This window comes from Arachis duranensis, chromosome 4 (genome assembly GCF_000817695.3).
Source record: "Arachis duranensis cultivar V14167 chromosome 4, aradu.V14167.gnm2.J7QH, whole genome shotgun sequence".
Taxonomy (NCBI): domain Eukaryota; kingdom Viridiplantae; phylum Streptophyta; class Magnoliopsida; order Fabales; family Fabaceae; genus Arachis; species Arachis duranensis.
This window is the reverse complement of record NC_029775.3, coordinates 53,334,471-53,356,175: the sequence shown is the minus strand read 5'-3', so window position 1 is coordinate 53,356,175 and position 21,705 is coordinate 53,334,471. Positions and strand designations below refer to the sequence as shown.

The window sequence follows — 21,705 nt, the reverse complement described above, 5'->3', positions numbered from 1 at the left end:
TGTCTCAATAGAGCTGCTAATAATTATATGCGCATTTATTTGAACGGAACATTGTATCCGAGAAATCATGAACTCATGACCGGATAAATGTCGGGAATGCTGGTGCTAACCGACCCATGAGCTCATGGCCTGCACTAGGACAAGACATTCATCATATGCATCTATGTGACATTGTTTGGGTGTGTAGTTTGTAATTAGTTTGCCTAAGTGAATAATTTTGTTAACTGCTAATTGCTATACTTGATATAATTGCTCTTGATTGTGTTTGAATCTCATTACTTGTGTTTGTAACTGATTGGCTGGATTGTGGTGAATTAGGTGTTGGTTGAATTGCTTGGGCCTGAGGTAATGACTGGTTTGTGTTTGAGGTCTAGTTCTGTATAAAGTATCTGATTGGTTCAGCATAGACTTAATGAACATATGTTTGGAGCAGGATGATAATTTATACCGCGTAGGTAACTTCTTTTATGTTATGGTCTAGTAAGATATGAAAAATCAAACTGGTTCAGCATAGACTTAATGAACCAATACTTAGGACAGGTTGGTCATTCATACAGTCTAGGAAACTTTTAAGAGTTTTATAAAGAAAATATAGGTCTAGGATTTTGAATAATTAACTAATGCTTTTAAAGAAGGTTAATTTTCTTTTAGATGTCTCTGATTGAAATTAACTATTTGTGCTTTATTCTTTACTTTCACGGCATTCTCGACCTCTACTGAGAACATGTGGTTTGGTTCTCACCCCCAAATTTTCCACCCTTTCAGTGACATGGGTCTGAAGACGTAATTTGAAGCTGCGAGCAATTAGTAGGCTTTCTTTATGGTTTTAATTGCTTTTATAGAGTCCATTCGCTCTTGTCTTTTGAGGTTTTATTTTAACAGAGGGGTATGTGTTGTATTTGGGTTTATATGACTTCTTATGTATAAGAATTACTATTAATAATACTTATGTGATTCTTTTTATTATTTCCAATGTTTATCCTTGATACATGTCTTTAATGAATAAAAACAAAATTTTGTGGCTTTTTCTTAAAACTGAAACGCAAAATCAATACAAAGGCTCAGTAATTAAGTAGTTAATATTAGAAAAGGTCACGTAACGTTCTTTCTAGTAGAAATACCCTGACTTAAGCAAGGTATTTTGCTGGAAGGGATGTTACACGTCTTGTTCGCGTATGCGAGATGCCTGATGCCATGGCATCTTGGCTAGTTTCACAAGCCATTTTGAGTATGTTTTATGTTAGTTTCATGCATTTTCTTAGGTAATAAGCAAGCATTTGGATGAGTTATGCATTCATGTATTGATTAAATCAAACATTGTGAGTTCTAAATAATTTCATGAGAATAATGCAAAGATTAAATGATGTAATGAACGATGCATTATCTTATGATTAGAGCAAGGCTTTAATGCAAATTGTTTGATTGATTTCAGGGGATAAGAAGCAGAGAAGAGCCATATTAGTGCCATTAACGTGGGCACTAACATAGAGGAAAGCAAGAATGAGCACCGTTAGTGGCAACGTTGGTGCCACTAACGTAATCGAAAGCAAACTCAATGGAGGAAACCCACGTTAGTGTCCATGGGCAAGAGGAAGAGAAGCACCGTTAGTGGCAATGTTGGTGCCACTAACGTGATCGATGGCAAGCTCAAGGGAAAGATAAGCCACGTTAGTGCCACTAACGTGAGCCATTAGCGTGCGAGACGGGTAGCTTGGGATGTTAATGGTGACGTTGACACCATTAACATGAGGCAAAGTCAAGGAAGGCCACGTTAATGGCCACATTAATGCCATTAACGTGAGGCACTAACGTGGGCTTCAAGGAGATTTTGGGACGTTAGTGACTGCGTTGGTGTTACTAACGTCTTTGAGCCAGGAATTTGTACATGATGTTAATCACACTAGCGGCCTAACTAACGTGACTACTACCTCACTCAAACTCCTCCAGCAAGCTGAGCAAAGCCCAATGAGTTTGTTAACTGCTTCAACTAAGGCCAAGGGCTCACATCCAGATACTTGCAGACTCAACTGAGGATCAGAAAAGTAGTATATATAGGAGTAGTTTTAAACTAGAAAAGAGGGATTGGAACCTGGAAGGGATCAAGGATTGTAAACACTCAATTTACTCTTCTCTGTACTCAATTTACTTTCTGATGCATTTTACATTTCAATTTCCATTTCCCAGACCTATGATCAACTAAACCCCACTTCATTGGGGGAGGGAGTTCTATTGTAATTCAATGGATTAATCATAGTTCTTATTATTCTTCGCCTTTTTCATTCTCTTTTATTTGCTTGAAAGCTTTTGATCTTCATCCAATTGTGCAATTGTCTCGGAAGAGAAATTGTTCATACTTGGATTTCCTCTAAACCTTGGAAGAGGAATGAGGAAATCATGCTAGAAATACTTTCTCATGTTGGACTAGGTTGGGGGTTGGACGGATATAGTGACATATAATCCTCCCAATACTTTGACCTAGAAAAACATGTGGTATAATCAGTCATCTCTTCCCATGAGCAATTAAATCAAGGAGTTGGGCAATTGTTTAAGTTTAGAGAAATTGAATTGCCAATGAATTGGGATTCAATCACCTAAGATTGCCAAGAGATCAATGAGTTGCATGGATTGAGGAAGAGATGAGAATGAACTTGATCCGGAGAACGCATATCTCCTTAACCCAATAAGCTTTCCCATTCTTACCTTCCCATTCTATATATTCTGTTGTTTATTTTGATGTTCATCATCCCCACTCTTATTTACTTTTTTTCAATTTACTTTCTGTGATTTACTTTCTGCAATTTACATTCAGCTATTTACCTTTTCCATCATTTAAATTTCTTGCTATTTATGTTTCCCACTATTTAATTTTCTGCACTCTCAATTCAAATCTATTTCGTTCAACTAGACCAGTCCTCTGATTAAAGTTGCTCAACCAATCAATCCCTATGGGATTCGACCTCACTCTACTGCGAGTTTTTACTTGATGACAAATTCGCTATACTTGCCAAATAGAATTTGTAGAGATACAGATTTCACACATCAAGTTTATGGCACCATTGTCGGGGATTGATTTTGCATTGACAATGATTAAATAAAAGGATAACTAGATTGAACACTTTCCTTTTCTTTTTTTGATTATTTAAATTTCAGATTGTTTACTTTAATTCTCAGCAATCTCAATTACTTTTCATTGTTTACTTACATACTTGAACACTAATCTACTAACTCTTTGACAAATTGCACTAACCACTCTAACCAAAATTTTTAACAAAGTGACTTCTCCACTTGCTTTTTCTTATTTTTGGCTATGTGTATGATAGGTAGAAGAAGAGTAGCTTCAACCTCTTTTGAATCTAAACCTGAAAGGACCTTGCTTAGACTAAGGAGGGAAGCAAGAGGTAAAGGAATAGTTGGTGAGAAAGATGTAGAATAAGATCTATACGTCACCATGGAGGAAGAACTACACAATCATGTTGGAGAGGGTGCTGGTAATCATGTTGGGCAGGAGAGAAGAGTTTTAGGCTCTTTCATTAACCCAAACCCAGTGAATTGTGGAACTAGCATTCTAAAACCAACCATTCATGCCAACAACTTTGAGCTAAAACCTCATCTCATCACCTTGGTTCAAAACAATTGTTCATTTGGAGGAAGTGCCCAAGAGGACCCCAACCAACATCTAACTACATTCCTGAGAATTTGTGACACAATAAAGGCCAATGGTGTTCATCCTGACACCTATAGACTGCTCTTGTTTCCCTTTTCTCTTGGGGACAAAGCATCTAAGTGGCTTGAGTTTTTTCCTAAGGAGAGTTTTACCACATGGGAGGATGTTGTCAACAAGTTTCTAACAAAGTTCTACCCTGCACAGAGGATAATCAAGTTAAGAACGGAGGTGCAAACCTTCAGGCAACTAGATGGAAAAACTTTGTATGAAGCCTGGGAAAGATATAAGGAGCTAATAAGAAGATGTCCCCTGATATGTTCAACGAATGGATGTAGCTACACATTTTCTGTGAAGGTCTTTCTATGGAAGCAAAGAAAGACCTGAATCACTCTTCAAGAGGCTCTCTCAATACCAAAAAGACCATAGAAGAGGCCATAGATATCAGTGAAATAGTGGCTAATAATGAGTACTTATATGCCTCAGATCGGAGCACCAATAATAGAGGAGTAATGGAGTTAAGCCACATGGATGCATTGCCAGCTCAGAACAAGTTGATTACTAACCAATTGGCAGAACTCACCTAGCAGATGGAGAGAAATCAGGTTGCAGTAGTCAATACTCAACCACCAGCTCAAGAAAGGGTGAATACAGAGGAAGGATGTGATTGGGAATAGGCCAATTATGTTGGAAACTCATCAAGACAACCTTATGATCCACACTCTAAAACCTACAATCCTGGTTGGAAGAACCACCCAAACTTTGGGTGGGGAAGCCAGCAAGGCCAAATCCAAGACCATAGGCCTCAAAACTCTAACCATTACAACAATTCCACTTATTAACACTCCAACCAAAGACCATATCAAGCCTCACATAACACCTCTTTCTAGCCTCCATATCAAACACAAAATAGTCATTCTCAACCTCCAAATTCCAACCCAGCTGCACACCCTCCCCTTGAGGACAAGCTATCAAGGATAGAGAACCTACTGACAAAGCTTTTGGAAGAATTTAAGGACATGAGAACTTTAAAGGAGGAAGTAAGATCCAATGTGCAAAACCAGGGGGCTGCCATTAAGAAGCTTGAGGAACAAGTTGGATATCTATCAAAGCAAATCCCTACCCATAATTTTTTTAGTGATACCATGGCAAACCCAAGGGAGGAATGTAAGGCCATTACACTTAGGAGTGGAAAGGAAGTGAAGGAAGCCCCAAAGGAAACACAAAAGAAGGAAGTTGATAAAGGTATAAGTGACAAAGAAGAAACAGAAGCACATACTCTCAACCCTCCCCAAGAAAAAGAGATCTTGAGGCCATATATTCCAAAAGCTCCTTACCCTCAACGATTGAGGAAGAGTGAAAATGACAACCAATTCTCCAGATTCTTGGAGATTTTCAAGAAACTCCAAATTAACACCCCCTTTGCGAAAGTGCTAGAGCAAATTCCACTCTATGCCAAGTTTTTGAAGGAGTTAATGACCAAGAAAAGGAGTTGGAGAAACGATGAAACTATAGTGTTAAAAGAAGAGTGCTGTGCTATCATTCAACACAAACTACCCCAGAAACTGAAGGACCCTGGGAGCTTCCAAATCCCTTGTGTTATAGGAGAAATCACCATGGAAAAGGCCTTTTGTGATTTGGGATCCACCATTAATTTGATGTCTTTAGCAATGATGAAAAGAATGAAGATTGAAGAAGCCAAACCAACAAGAATGGCTCTCTGATTAAAAGACAGATCATTCAAATTTTCCCATGGAATAGTAGAAGACTTGTTGGTGAAGGTGGAAACTTTATCTTCCCAGCAGATTTTGTGGTGTTGGATATGGAGGAAAAGGCCAAAACTTCAATCATTCTTGGAAGGCCATTTCTGGCAACAGGTGGAGCCGTCATCGACGTTCAAAAAGGAGAACTGGTCCTTATGCTACACGATGAGAAAATGGTATTCAATGTGTTCAAGGCCATGGGTTACCCACGGGAACCACTGGGAGAATGCATGAGGTTGGATGTAGTGGAAGCCTCAGTACAAGAAACCCTTGAAGAAGAAGAATTTAAAGAGGTGTTAGAAGAAGATCCCCCATCAACCAGTGAGACTGCATCAATTCAATCAACCGAGGTACTCATTCCGAGCACATTAGAGGAGAGGAAGGAAGAAAATGAAGCACCAAAAATTGAACTAAAGGCATTGCCTCCCACTCTCAAGTATGCATATTTGGGAAGTGATGAGAGCTACCTAGTGATCATCAATTTTTCTCTAAGTAAAGAGCAAGAGAAGGAGTTAATTAAAGTGCTACAAAAGCACCAAGATGCGATTGGATGGACCCTTGTTGACTTGAAGGGGATAAGCCCTTCCATGTGCATGCATAAGATCCTATTGGAAGATGATGCTAAGCCCTTCATTCAACCCTAAAGAAGGTTGAACCCAGTCATGAAAGAGGTGGTACAAAAGGAGGTAATGAAGTTGTGGCAGGCAGAGGTGATTTACCCAATTTCGAATAGCCCATGGGTGAGCCTTGTTCAAGTAGTTCCCAAGAAAGGAGGCATCATTGTGTTGCCTAATGTGAGGAATGAACTCATCCCTACAAGAACTGTCACGGGATGGAGAATGTGCATTGACTACAGAAAGCTCAATGAGGCTACAAGAAAGGACCACTTTCCACTTCCCTTCATGGACCATATGTTGGAGAGACTTGCAGGTCACGCATACTATTGCTTCCTGGACGGCTACTCAGGCTACAACCAGATTGTGGTTGACCCAAAGGACCAGGAGAAAACATATTTTACTTGCCCATATGGGGTCTTTGGTTATAGACGTATCCCCTTTGGATTGTGCAATGCACTCGCCACTTTCCAAAGATGCATGTTGTTTATCTTTTCAGACATGATTGAAAAATTCATTGGGGTTTTTATGGATGTCTTATTTTATGGTAACGGAAGGGACAGTCCTTGGCCACAAAATCTCTAATAAAGGCATAGAGGTGGATAGAGCTAAGGTGAAAATAATTGAGAAATTACCTGCACCCAATAATGTTAAAGCAATTAGGAGCTTCCTAGGACATGCCGGGTTTTACAAAAGATTCATTAGGGATTTTTCAAAAATTGCCAAACCTTTGAGCAATCTACTTGTCTTTGATGCACCTTTTGTTTTTTATCAAGAATGCATGCTGGCTTTTGAAGATCTCAAAAGAAAACTTTCCTCAGCACCCATCATAGCCCCACCAAACTGGGATTTACCTTTTGAGCTGATGTGCGATGCATCAGATTTTGCTATTGGGGCAATATTGGGATAGAGGAAAGACAAGTTAGTGCATGTTATATACTATGCCAGCAAAGTCCTTAATGAAGCTCAAAAGAACTACACCACCACTGAAAAGGAATTACTAGCCACAGTGTTTGCATTTGATAAATTTAGATCATACCTCATTGGTTCTAAAGTGATTGTTTTTACTGATCATGGAGCACTGAAATATCTACTTGCTAAGCAAGTATCATAACCAAGATTGATAAGGTTAATCTTACTGCTTCAGAAGTTCAATATTGAGATTAAAGATAGAAAAAGGGTAGAGAACAAGGTAGCAAACCACCTGTCAAGAATCCCTTGTGAAGAAGGCAACGCACACACTCCTTGTGTGAATGAATGTTTTCCAGACGAACAATTGATGTTGATTCAGAAGGAACCATGGTTCGCGGATATTTCCAATTTCAAGGATACTGGGGAGTTGCCTTCTGTGATCAACAAACATCAAAAGAGAAAGCTCATTAATGATGCCAAGTATTTCATTTGGGATGAACCATACCTCTTCAAAAAATGTTCAGATAGAATACTTAGAAGATGCATCTCAGAGGAAGAAGGACAGGAAGTTTTAGGGAATCATCATAGCTCCTGTTATGGAGGGCATTTTAGAAGAGAAAGAACCGTGGCCAAAGTACTGCAGTGTGGATTCTTATGGCCCACTGATGAGTGATATTTTATACGCTTTTTGGGGGTAATTTCATGTAGATGTTAGCATGTTTTTATTAGTTTTTAATAGAATTTTATTATTTTTTAAGCAAAAATCATATTTCTGGACTTTACTATGAGTTTGCGTGTTTTCCCATGATTTCAGGTATTTTCTAGCTGAAATTGAGGGAGCTGAGCAAAAATCTAAGTTAGGCTGAAAAAGGACTGCTGATGCTGTTGGATCCTGACCTCCCTGCACTCGGAATAGATTTTTTGGAGCTACAAGAGTCCACTTGACGTGATCTCAATTGGGTTGGAAAGTACACATCCAGGGCTTTCCAGCAATATATAATAGTCCATACGTTGCACGAAGATAGACGACGTAAACTGGCGTTCAATGCCAGTTCCATGTTGCAGTCTGGCGTCTAGCGCCAGAAACAGGTTACAAGTTGGAGTTCAAGCGCAAAACATGTTACAACCTGGCGTTCAACTCCAAAAACAGCCCGAGCACGTGAGAGGCTTAAGTCTCAACCCCAGCACACACTAAGTGGACCCCAGAAGTGGATCTCTGCACCAATTATCTTAGTTTACTAATTCTCTGTAAACCTAGGTTACTAGTTTAGTATTTAAACAACTTTTAGAGACTTATTTGGTACCTCATGACATTTTTAGATCTGAATTTTATACTCTTTGACGGCATGAGTCTCTAAACTCCATTGTTGGGGTGAGGAGCTCTGCAGCGTCTCAATGAATTAATGCAATTACTTCTGTTTTCCATTCAAACACGCTTGTTCTTATCTAAGATGTTCATTCGCGCTTAACTATGAAGAAGGTGATGTTCCGTGACACTCATCACCTTCCTCAATCCATGAACGTGTGCCTGACAACCACCTCCATTCTACATTAGATTGAATGAGTATCTCTTAGATTCCTTAATCAGAATCTTCGTGGTATAAGCCCGATTGATGGTGGCATTCATGAGAATCCGGAAAGTCTAAACCTTGTCTGTGGTATTCCGAGTAGGATTCTGGGATTGGATGACTGTGATGAGCTTCAAACTCCTGAAGGCTGGGCATTAGTGACAGACGCAAAAGAATCATTGGATTCTATTCCAACCTGATTGAGAACCGACAGATGATTAGCCGTGCTGTGACAGAGCATTTGGACCGTTTTCACTGAGAGGATGGGAAGTAGCCATTAACAACGGTGACACCCTACATAGAGCTTGCCATGGAAGGAGCCTTGCGTGTGGGAAGAGGATTACAAGAGAAAAGCTGAAATAAAGCAGACAAAGCATCTCCAAAAACTCCAACATATTCTCCATTATTAAAGTAACAATTATTTATTTTATGCTCTTTTATTCTTCTAATAAATCAATCTGATAATTTTAATTGATTTTCTGACTAAGAATAATAAAATAAACATAGCTTGCTTCAAACCAATAATCTCCGTGGGATCGACCCTTACTCACGTAAGGTATTACTTGGACGACCCAGTGCACTTGCTGGTTAGTGGTACGAGACCATAAGAAATCTTGATTTTGATATTGGGATTCAAATTTCGTGCATCAAGTTTTTGGCGCTGTTGCCGAGGATTATTCGAGTTTGAACAACTAAAGGTTTATTTTGTTGCTTAGATTAGGAATGATTTATTTTTGTTGCTATAGAGTCATTAAATTCTAAGTCCTTTATTCCCTTTTCAAAAATTTTTTTCAAAAATATTATTTTTCTTTATCAAATTTTAATTTTTTTTCGTGAGTTTAGATCTTGTTCTGTGTCTTTTCTTGTTTTTCTTGTGCTTTTTTTAAAACATTAGTTTTCAAGAATTTATGTTTATCTATAATTATAATACATCTTTAAAAACACATTAAATTTATAATACATCTTTAGTTTATGCTCTTGGAAATTGGGTATCTTCCTTTTAAATCTTTTTCAAAAATAATTTTTCTTGATTTAATCTTGTGCCAAACTTTAAGTTTGGTATTTTCTTGTTAATCTTTTCATAATTTTCAAAAATCTTATTAAAGTTTTCTAAAAATTTTAAGTTTGGTGTTCTTTCTTTTGTTCTTGTTGTTCTTGTGAATCTTTAAAGTGTTCTTGAGTCTTCTTTGTGTTTTGATCTTAAAATTTTTAAGTTTGGTGTTCCTTGGGGTTTTCCCTCCAAATATTTTCGAAAACAAGGAGCATCAGATCTAAAAATTTTAAGTCCGGTGTCTTTTGTGTGTTTTTCTCTTTCATCATAAAATTTAAAATTAAAAAAAATATCTTTTCTAACTATTTTTAAGCATATTTTCGAAATTTTATTTTATTTTTCAAATTTCAATTTCAAAATTTTATCTTATCATATCTTAGTTGTCATGTAAAAAAAAAAACTTTATTTTATTATCTTTTTCAAAAATATCCTAACCACTTTCTCTCTCTCCCCAATTTTTTTGAAAATCTTCACAAAACATTTTCCAATTTCTATTTTTATTTTTATTTCATTTTTTTATTTTATCTTATTTTACTTTATTTTAGTATTTCGAAAATAAATTTTTATATTTAATAAAATAAACAATATCAACATCCATATCATCTCCCTTGCTCCATCATGGAACTAAGTGAAAATGAACAGTCCAGAAGGACTCTGGGGTCATATGCTAACCCCACTACTACTTCATATGGGAGTAGTATATGTATACCCTCCATTGGAGTTAGTAGTTTTGAGTTGAATCCTCAGCTCATTATCATGGTACAGCAAAGTTGCCAGTATTCCGGTCTTCCACAAGAAGAACCTACAGAGTTTCTGGCACAATTTTTACAAATTGCTGACACAGTACATGATAAGGAAGTAGATCAGGATGTCTACAGATTATTACTGTTTCCATTTGCTGTAAAAGATCAAGCTAAGAGGTGGTTAAATAACCAACCCAAAAATAGCATAAAAACATGGAAATAGCTGTCAGAAAAATTCCTGAGTCACTATTTTCCTCCAAAACGAATGACACAGCTAAGGCTAAGCATCCAAGGCTTCAAACAAGGAGATAATAAATCCCTTTATGATGCTTGGGAGAGATACAAAGAGATGCTAAGAAAATTTTCCTCTGAAATATTTTCAGAGTGGGTACAATTAGACATCTTATTATGGGCTTACAGAGAGAGCTCAGATTTCTCTATACCACTCAGCTGGTGGATCTATACACATGAGAAAAACAATTGAAGAAGCTGAAGAGCTCATTGATACAGTTGCCAGGAATCAGCACCTGTACCTAAGCAGTGAACCTCCCAAGAAGGAAGAGGCTAAAACAGTAACTGCTGAACTCAGTCCTGCAGATCAAGCTGCTGAATTCAATCAGCAATTAGATTTTCTAATAAAACAGTTAGCTGAATTCAAGGAGATACTACTAGAGACAAGAATGGCTAATATGAATATGGAAATACAGTTGAGGCAAACAGAACAGCAGTTATCAAAACAAATAACAGAAGATTACCAAGCAGTTCAATTAAGGAGTGGAGAAACATTAAATACCTCACTTCATGGTAGCAGAAAGCCAAGAAATGAGCAAACCACCCAAAATCCATCTGAGGACAATCAGAGCCCAGAGAGGAATGACTCTGGCGCCCAAACGCCAGAAAATGGGTGGAAAGCTGGCGCTGAATGCCCAAACCATGCTCAGTCCTGGCGTTCAACGCCAGAAACAAGCAATGATTTGGTGTTGAACGCCCAAAGAAAGCATAGTTCTGGCGTTCAGACCCCAGAAACAGGTAAGGAGTTAGCGTCTAACGCCACTCCAGCTTCCACCCCTGGCATTCAAATGCTAGTGTGGAATCAGACACATACAAGTGCTGATAATAACCCTTTTAAAAAGGCTTCCCAACCCACATCTGTAGGCAATAAACCTACAGCAACAAAGGTTGAGGAATACAAAGCCAAAATGCCTTATCCTCAGAAACTCCGCCAAGCGGAACAGGATAAAAACTCCAACATATTCTCCATTATGAAAGTAACAATTATTTATTTTATGCTCTTTTATTCTTCTAATAATTCAAACTGATAATTTTAATTGATATCCTGACTAAGAATAATAAAAAAACATAGCTTGCTTCAAATCAATAATCTCCGTGGGATCGACCCTTACTCACGTAAGGTATTACTTGGTTGACCCAGTGCACTTGCTGGTTAGTGGTACGAGATCATAAGAAATCTTGATTTTGATATTGGGATTCAAATTTCGTGCATCACCCACCATCTTCATGGATGCAAAAGAACTGGTGAAGAATTGCAATGAATGCCAGAGAGTTGGAAACCTGCGCAAAAGAAATGAGATGCCACAACACTTCATCTTAGAGCTTGAACTATCTGATGTATAGGGGATTGATTTCATGGGACCATTCCCAACCTCACACTCAAATAAATACATTTTGGTAGCAGTAGACTATGTGTCAAAATAGGTGGAAGCCATTGCAACCCAACAAATGATAATAAAATAGTGATGAACATTCTCAGAAAAAATGTCTTCAGCTGATTTGGAGTTCCCAGAGCTCTTATCAGTGATGGAGGAAGCCATTTTTGTAACAAACCGTTAGAGTCTCTCCTCCTGAGATTTGGAGTTAAGCATAAGGTTGCTACACCTTATCACTCCCAAACAAGTGGGCAAATAGAAATATCCAACAGAGAGCGCAAAAGGATTCTTGAAAAGACCGTGGGTGATTCAAGAAAAGACTGGTAAAAGAAGTTGGATGATGCTCTTTAGGCGTATAGGACAGCCTTCAAGACACCAATTGGGATGTCTCCATATCAACTGGTGTATAGAAAGGCTTGTCATCTGCCAGTGGAGCTTGAATACAAAGCATTATGGGCTCTCAAGTTACTGAACCTTGATAATAATGCTGTTGGTGAAAGAAGGATCATGCAACTGCATGAATTGGAAGAATTCAGATCCCAATCCTATGATAATGCCAAGATTTATATGGAGAAGGAAAAGAAATGGCATGACCTCAAATTGGCACCTAGGAGATTTGAAGAAGGACAGAGAGTCCTCCTCTACAATTCCAAGTTAAAGCTCTTTCCTGGAAAGTTAAAGTTAAGGTGGTCAGGACCCTTTCTTGTCACCAAGGTTTCACCTTATGGCCACATAGAAATTATGGAAGAAAGCTCACAACAGACCTTTACTGTAAATGGAAAAAAGGCTCAAATACTATCTAGGCAACATGGGGGAAAGCCCTAAGATGAAGTATAATCTCAACTGAGGTAACAACCATCAAGCCAGTGACGTTAAAGGAGCACTTGTTGGGAGGCAACCCAACCAGAGGTAAACCTTCTTTGTGATTCCTTTATTTATCTAATAAAAGGTCAAGTTAACCTTCTGTGCATTACAAGGAACTAAGTTTGGTGTTTCACACCAAAAGTGATTGTTCCATGAGCTAATAATTCAAGGATAAAGATGTGATATTAAGTTTGGTGTTCAACCATGAATTTCACAAGAACACACTACAATCCTTCAATTAACATAAGAAATCACTAATCCCAAGCTATCACAGAAGTCATTTGATTTATGAAAGTCTCTTAAGTTGTTTTGTCAAAAAGACTAAAAGCATATGGTGGCACATGGAATGTAACTCATTGTATCAAGAAGTAGGCAAGGAACTAAGTTTGGTGTTCACACACCAAGGTGAGCTCAGACACATACAAACATACATGAATGCTAACCACTCAAGTGAAAAAAGCAATTTTCAATACCTTTGTAGGAAGAATAGTTAAGCTTTTGGGAGGAATATGCATCATCATCTAAGGAGGATGATGAGCAGATAATTTATACGCGTTTTGGCATTGTTTTTGCATAGTTTTAGTATGATTTAGTCACTTTTTAGTATATTTTAATTAGTTTTTAAGCAAAATATACATTTCTGGACTTTACTATGAGTTTGTGTGTTTTTCTATGATTTCAGGTATTTTCTGGCTGAAATTGAGGGACCTGAGCAAAATTCTGATTCAGAGGCTGACAAAAGACTGCAGATGCTGTTGGATTCTGACCTCTCTGCACTCGAAATGGAATTTTTGGAGCTACAGAAATCCAAATGGTGCGCTCTTAATTGCGTTGGAAAGTAGACATCTAGGGCTTTCCAGCAATATATAATAGTTCATACTCTGCCCAGGTTTAGATGACGCAAACTGGCGTTCAACGCCAGCTTTCTGCCCTATTCTAGCGTTAAACGCTAGAAACAAGTTGCAAGCTAGAGTCAAATGCCAGAAACAAGTTACAAACTGGTGTTTAACTCCAAGGAAGGCCTCTATACGTGGAATCTTCAATACTCAGCCCAAGCGCACACCAAGTGGGCCCCGGAAGTGGATTTCTGCATTATTTACTTGTTTCTGTAACCCTAGTAACTAGTTTAGTATAAATAAAACTTTTTACTATTGTATTAGACATATTTGGACGTTTAGTCCTTAGACTGACGTCTTGGTTATTCTGGTTCCCTCTCTGGGGCCGAAGCCAATGAACACCATTATCACTTATGTATTTTCAACGGTGGAGTTTCTACACACTACAGATTAAGGTGTGGAGCTCTGCTGTTCCTCAAGTATTAATGCAAAGTAATATTGTTCTTTTATTCAATTCATGCTTATTCTTATTCTAAGATATCCATTCGCACACAAGAACATGATGAATGTGATGATTATGTGACAATCATCACCATTCTCACTTATGAACGCGTGATTGACAACCACTTTCATTCTACATGAAAACAAGCTTGAAGGTATATCTCTTGGGTTTCTAATCAACGATTCACATCGACTCCCCTCTGACAATGGGGCATCTGAATCTGAGATTAGAATCTTCGTGGTATAGGCTAGAATCCATTAGCAGCATTCCTGAGATCCGGAAAGTCTAAACCTTGTCTGTGGTATTCCGAGTAGGATATGGGAAGGGATGAATGTGACGAGCTTCAAACTCGCGACTGTAGGGCGGGGTGATAGACGCAAAAGGATAGTAAATCCTATTTCTACACGATCAAGAACCAACATCTGATTAACCATACGATATTTGTGCATGGTATTTTACATCCGAGACGAGCAATTCGACAGTTGATTAGCCGTACAGAAACCATAGAAGACCATTTTCACTGAGAGGACGGGAAGTAACCATTGACAACGGTGACACCCAACATGCAGTTTGCCATAGAAAGGAGTATGAAGAATTGGATGAAGGCAGTAGGAAAGTTGAGATTCAGAAGGAACAACGCATCTCCATACGCTTATCTGAAATTCCCACCAATAAATTACATAAGTATCTCTATCTTTATTTTATGCTTATTTATCTTTTAAATTATTAAAACTCCATAACCATTTGAATCTACCTGATTGAGATTTACAAGATGACCATAGCTTGCTTCAAGCCGACAATCTCCGTGGATCGACCCTTACTCACATGAGGTTTATTACTTGGACGACCCAGTGCACTTGCTGATGCTAGGGCATCTAGGCCAGTTTCACTGACCTTTTCTTTACTGTTTTAGGGTAGTTTCATGCATTTTCTTAGAGAATAAGGCAAGTTTTGGATAAAAATACACTCACACCTTGATTCAAGCAACTATTGTGAATTTCACATGATTTCATGAGGATTTTGCAAGAATTGAATGACAAATTGATGATGCATAATCTCATAACTTTGACTAGAGCTTTGATGCACTTTATTTGCTTGATTTCAGGACAAAGGAAGCAAGGAAGAACCACGTTAGTAGCCACGTTAACCTAGTTAACATGACCACTAACGTGGAATGGGAAAGAGCTTGCAACGTTAATGAGAAAAGTGATCACCAATAACGCCTGTGAAGCCATTATAAGCCCACGTTAATTGCCACGTTAACTAGATTAACGTGGTAGTTAACGTGGAGACAAAGAAAGCTCCAATATTAGTGGTAAATGTGAACACCACTAACGCTCCAAAATGTGGCAATAAACCACGTTAAGAGTCACGTTAACTTAGTTAACGTGAACTCTAACGTGGAAGAGAGGAACAATGCCAACGTTAGTGACACTCACCTTTATAACTAATGATGGACTAAACTAGCATTGCCCACGTTAGTGGTCATGTTAAGACCACTAACGTGAAAGTTAACGTGGAGCTAAGATTGATGAGCCAACGTTAGTGACACTCACCTTTGTCACTAACGTTGGAGATGGCATTCACTACCACGTTAGTGGCCATGTTAACTTAGTTAACGTGAGCTCTAACATGGAGAGTAGGGGCACTTGGAGCGTTAGTGACAAAGGTAAGTGTCACTAACGCTCTAGAAGATGAGGCATACCCATGTTAAGAGCCACGTTAGTTACACTAACATGAACTCTAACGTAGGGACAAAGAGCACAAGGCAACGTTATTGGGAAAGGTGAGTCCCAATAACGCTTGCGAAGGTTTATAAGGCAACGTTAGTGGTCATGTTAGTGCCATTAACGTTCTCGAACCCACAATGTCACTTAACGTTAACTTCACTAATGCCCATGCCTAATTCATACTTTTCTGCAAGCTGAGCCCACTAAAGATTGTAACTGCTTCAACTCAAGATCTAAAGCCCACATCCAAGACTTGAAGAACTCACTAGAAGATCAAGAGAAGTAGTATATATAGGAGTAGTTTTGAACTATAGAGAAGCTTGGCACTTTGGAGAACTACTCTCTGTATATTTACTTTTCTGCACTTTTAGCTGAGGATGTATTATTTTCTGCCATTTTTCATTTCTAGAGCTATGAACAACTAAACCCTTTCATTGGGTTAGGGAGCTCTGTTGTAATTTGATGGATCAATTATAGTTTTCATTCTCTTCTTCTTTCTTCTCTTTTGATTTATTAGAAAGCTTTCGATCTTAATTCAATTGGTTAGTTGTCTTGGAAAAGAAACTCTCCATAATTGGATCTCCTCTGAGCCTTGGAAAAGGGATGAGGAGATCATGCTAGAAATGCTTTCTCATGTTGGACCAAATTGGGGTCTGGGCGAATATAGTGACATGTAATCCTCCCAACACTTTGATTTGGAAATACATGTGGTATAATCAGTGACCACACTTCATCTCTTCCCATGAGCAATTAAATCATGGAATTGGGCAATTGTTCAAGCTTAGAGAGATTGGGTTGCCAAGGAATTGGAACCCAATCACTTAAGATTGCCAAGGAGATCAATAGATGCTTTGATTGAGGAAGAGATGAAAATAAATTCGATCCGGAGAATACAACATCTCCTGAGCCCAATGAATTCCCCATTTCTAATTTTACCCATTCTCTTTACTTTCTGCCATTTATTTACATGCTTATTTCCCCAAATCCCCATCTAAGACTCTGCACTTTATTTTCTGCTATTTACTTTCCCGCCATTTAATTTCCTGCAATTCTCAAACTATATTCTGTTTAGCTCAACTAGCATACTCTTTCAACTAAAGTTGCTTGACCAATCCCTGTGGGATTCGACCTCACTCTATTGTGAGTTTTTACTTGACGATAATTCGGTATACTTGCCGAAAGAGAAATTTGTTGAGAGATAAGTTTTCGTGCATCACTTGCTGGTTAGTTGTGCGATGTTGTGACAAAGAGTTGAGATTACAATTGTGCATACCAAGTTGTTGGCGCTATTGAGATCACAATTTCGTGCAAGGTTATAACCTTACTTGATGTGGCCAAACCTAGAGAGGAGGAGGAGGACGTGAATCACAGTGAGGAAGACTTCATAGGACGTCCTGATAAACCACTATTTTATAGTTTATCTTGTGCTCAATTGAGTGGTTTTTATCAACTCTTTACCCACTTATTCATATGATTTGCATGTTTTATATTTTCCTTTCTCATTCCGTGCTATGATTGAAAACATGCTTATTTGGCTTTTTTTTCCTTTTATTTAATCCTCTCTTATTACCATTAGATGTCTTCATATGTGTGTTAAGTGATTTTAGGAATTACAGGGCAGGAATGGCTTAGAGGATGGGAATGAAGCATGCAAAAGTGGAAGGAGTACAAGAAGTTGAAGGAACTGAAAAGCTGTCATATTGACCCTCTCGCACTAAAACGATCATAACTTGAGCTACATAGGTCCAAATGATGCGGTTCTAATTGCATTGGAAAGCTAACATCCGGGGCTTCGATTTGATATATAATTCGCCATAGTGGCCGTACAGATAGGCGATGCGAACGCGCACTCCACGCGGACGCGTCGCATTTGCGAATCTCATTCCACGCAAATGCGTGGATGACGCTTCCGCGTCACTTTGCCGCGACCTGTACGGACCAGATTTCACAATCAGTGATTTATGGGCTGTTTCTAACCCAGTTTTTGGCCCAGAGAACACAGATTAGAGGCTATAAAGTGGGGGAATGCATCCATTCATGGAGAGGCTTTCATAACTCACAATTTTAGGTTTTAGATGTAGTTTTTAGAGGGAGAGGTTCTCTCCTCTCTCTTAGGATTTAGGATTAGGATTCCACTTAAAGGATTTATGATTTATTATTATTTCAACCTACAATTTCTTCTGAGCTCCAGGTTCAATATTCCTTTATTTTGACCTCTCTTCTACTTTGAGATACTTTAATGCTTTTATTTATGTTTGATTTATGTTCCCCAATTGTCTTATGAATATTTTTCATGTTAGATTTGACTGCTTTGAATGAATGTTATTTGAGGTATTCCAGATATTTATGATTCTTATTTAGCTTTTTATATTATTGGCTTTAATTGATTAACTGGAAGCTCTTGAGTTATCAACTATTCAGGATTGATTGTTATGTCGGCTGATTAATTGGAATTCCACTAACTCTAGTCTTTCCTTAGGAGTTGGCTAGGACTTGGGAAATCTAACCAATTGGTTCACTTGACTTTCCCTTGCTTACGCAAAGGTTAACTAAGTGGGATTAACTTCCATTCTCATAGGAGTAACTAGGATAGGACTTCCGAATTTTCATATCTTGCCAAGAGTTTATTTTACAGTCATTTATTTATTTTATTTGTCATTTATCATACTTGTTCCTCATCTTCAAAACCCCCAATTTACAAAACTCATAACCAATAATAAGAACACACCTCCCTGCAATTCCTTGAGAAGACGACTCGAGGTTTAAATACTTCGGTTATCAATTTATTTAGGGGTCTGTTACTTGTGACAACCAAAATGTTTGTAAGAAACGACTTTTGTTGGTTTAGAAGCTATACTTACAACACAACTTTATAAAATTATTTACTAGCGAAAATCCTCTCTTCAAAATGGCGTCGTTGCCGGGGAGTTGCAAACGTGTGCCTTATTATTGGTTATTGTAAATATTTTTCTTTTACTTGTTTATTTGTTCTTTCTCTTCCCTCTTATTTCTGATAGCTACTATGAATTCTCACCCCTCTTGCTTTGAGTTTGGTTCTAATTTTGTTGCAAGTAATGGAAGCTATAACAGGACTATGCATCAAGGTCTAAGCAATCAAAGATGGATGGAGCCACAAGGATCTGATCACCCCTTTGGGCAACAACACCTTCCAAAATATCACAGACAAAGACCATCCTACAATGCATACCAAGCTGATAGATATGGTGGACCGCCTAGTAGCTACCAACAAGCCCCACCATATGCTCAGAGACCATCCTCACAACATAATTTTGAACCACCACACTCACAAGCCCCTTTCCACCATTCACCTCCATATGACCCCAATCCTTATTCACCACACCAACCACCATATGAACCATATCCTTATCAAGAGGAACCACTTCTGTGTTATGAACCTTTTCTCCCAACAAATGAACCCTCCTATCCACCCCAAACCTCTATGGAAAGCAAACTTGCCTCTTTCACTAGTCTCACCTCTACTCTACAAGCACTTATATCCCGCATGGGCCAACCCTCTACACCCAATATTCAACCCTCAAGCTCCACTGTACTTCCATCTCAACCACATAATGATCCACCCATTCCGTCACCACCATCCATGGAACAGCGCCAACATCCATCAATCCAAGAGCAACATGATCCCACTGATACTATTGACATGGAACAAGAGAGAGAGGATCATCTTCGCGAATCCATACTTCATAAGGAACTAGAGGAGGCACTAAAGGTAAAGGTAGTAGAGACCCTTGAAGTTGACAGCGCGGTTGAAGAACTAGTGAAAGAAGACAACAAGGAGGATCTTGTACTTGAAGGTGAAGAAATAGTTAAACAGGAAATCATCAAGGATGAATATGATTTCTTACTTAAACACCTGGATCAAGCACTAAATCAATTACCTTTCCAACGTTCGGACATTCAAGGAACCCCCATGGCTTCATATGGAGAATCTACTGAAGAACGTAGCAGGAAGGAGAAGTTAGGCACTCCGGTGGATAGTGAGCAGCACAATTTGGTATTGGAACAAGTGGAGGAAGCCGAAATTATTGAAGAAGAAGAGGAGGGAGTAGTTGAAGACTTAGGAGATGCTGAACCTCCATGGGAAAGTCAAGTTATAGAACCTCCTTCAAAGACATTTGAAACTGATGTTGAGGAAGGTGTACAACCTCCAAAGCATATCATGGTTGAAGACTTTGAGGGAGACGATCAAGAGATGGATTCAATCATTAATGAATTCTTATCTACATTTGAATCCTCTCCCATTGGACTTGACATGGAGATTAAAGAAGAAGAAGCACAAGCTCCCATGCCCTTGGTGAACAATGAAGAAAAAATTGAATCAGAAGAAAGCTACCAAGAGGAAGAGGTTGAAATTGAGGAAGCTTGCAAAAAGGTGGAAGTTGTCAGAGAAGAGCACAAGAAAGTGGAGCTTCCACGTTCATTCCAAACACCTCCCCCTAAATTGCCATCATCTTTCACAACATTCAAGTGGGTAAAATTCATATCCCTTAGCTTTCTAATTCCACTTGAATATGGGCTACTGGAGACAGATGGTCAACTTAGAGCTCTTTGTGGAATTAAGAGCAAGAGGAAGATGATCAGTGGTAAGAATTGTCCTGCAAAGTTCATTATGGTTGGAAGCTCAAAGTTTAAATGCAAGGGTTGGTATAGAGCTCAGCTGAATAGGTCTAGGAAGTTGTTTGGCTGCTTCAGTGAGAATTCAGACTGCTTGCCACCCGGATGGAACAATATTACTCAACAAGAAGACGGGTGCAAAAGCAAGGTTTGGGACCCCGGAATTCAGTCTAGCTATCAATACTCTTGGGGCCTTGTCATTTGCTTTAACTTGCTTTAAGGCTTTTTGTGCCTAGTATGGGATCCCGGAGGCTGTGGGAATTCCAAACATTGGTGGAGATTTTTGGATGAATTCAAGCACAAGCTACCATAAAAGGAAGCTCATCAAATGTCCAACTTAAGGACTTTAACTAAAAGTGCTAGGTGGGAGACAACCCACCATGGTATGATCGTTCTCTTTTTAGTTTTAATTTTAGTGTGTTTTTGAATTTTTATTGAACCTGAAATTTTTGCATGACATTCATTGCATTTTGCATTTCTGCATACTGCATAAAAAAAAAGTCTCACCCAACGTGACAGCATCGCCGACGTGTCCGCGTCATAGGTGCGTTGGGAAGAAAACAAATTGAACAGAGAGTCACGCGAGAGCGTGGCTGGAGGCGTGCCTTCAGCACAAATTGATCCACGCGACCGTGTCGCTGACGTGTCCGCGTCATATGGGAAAAATGCCTCCCATGCGTTCGCGTCACCCACGCGAACGCGTGCCTCAAATTCGACGTAAAAAAGGGTGTATGGCCGAAAGTTGTGCTAGAATTGGGCTAGACTCGTGCTAGCAGCACAAGCCCTACCACGGAAACGCGTGCCCCACGTGTCCACATCAATCCCCATAATATGGCCTATCTCGCGATCGCGTCACCCACGCGGCTGTGTCACCCAAAATCTTGGCAAAATGAGTTTCAAACAGAAAGTTGCGCGAGCCCGCTGCTGCCCTCGCGCTAGTAACACGAATTCACCCACGCGACCGCGTGCCCCCATGCGGCCGCGTCACTTGACAATAGCGCCAACCGCGCGAACGCGTCACTCACGCGTTCTCGTCGCCTGCGCCGCACAGCTTATCCAGTTTAGCCAAGATATCTTCTCTTTTCTTCCCCAAATCTAAATCTTTTCTTTCCCTTCTTATTTCTTTCTTCCTTCCTTTCTT

General features: G+C 39.0%; 2 protein-coding genes across 2 annotated transcripts; both read left to right on the top strand.

The window, feature by feature from the left end:
• The first annotated feature begins 4,680 nt into the window (after positions 1 to 4,680).
• LOC127746643 (uncharacterized) lies at positions 4,681 to 5,385 on the top strand. Its single transcript, XM_052260539.1, has one exon. It carries the CDS (start codon positions 4,681 to 4,683, stop codon positions 5,383 to 5,385), a length of 705 nt encoding a protein of 234 aa, XP_052116499.1.
• Positions 5,386 to 12,363: 6,978 nt separating this feature from the next.
• Positions 12,364 to 12,804, top strand: LOC127746642 (uncharacterized). The gene has a single exon (XM_052260538.1). The coding sequence runs from the start codon at positions 12,364 to 12,366 to the stop codon at positions 12,802 to 12,804; it is 441 nt and encodes a 146-aa protein (XP_052116498.1).
• The last annotated feature ends 8,901 nt before the right edge of the window (positions 12,805 to 21,705 follow it).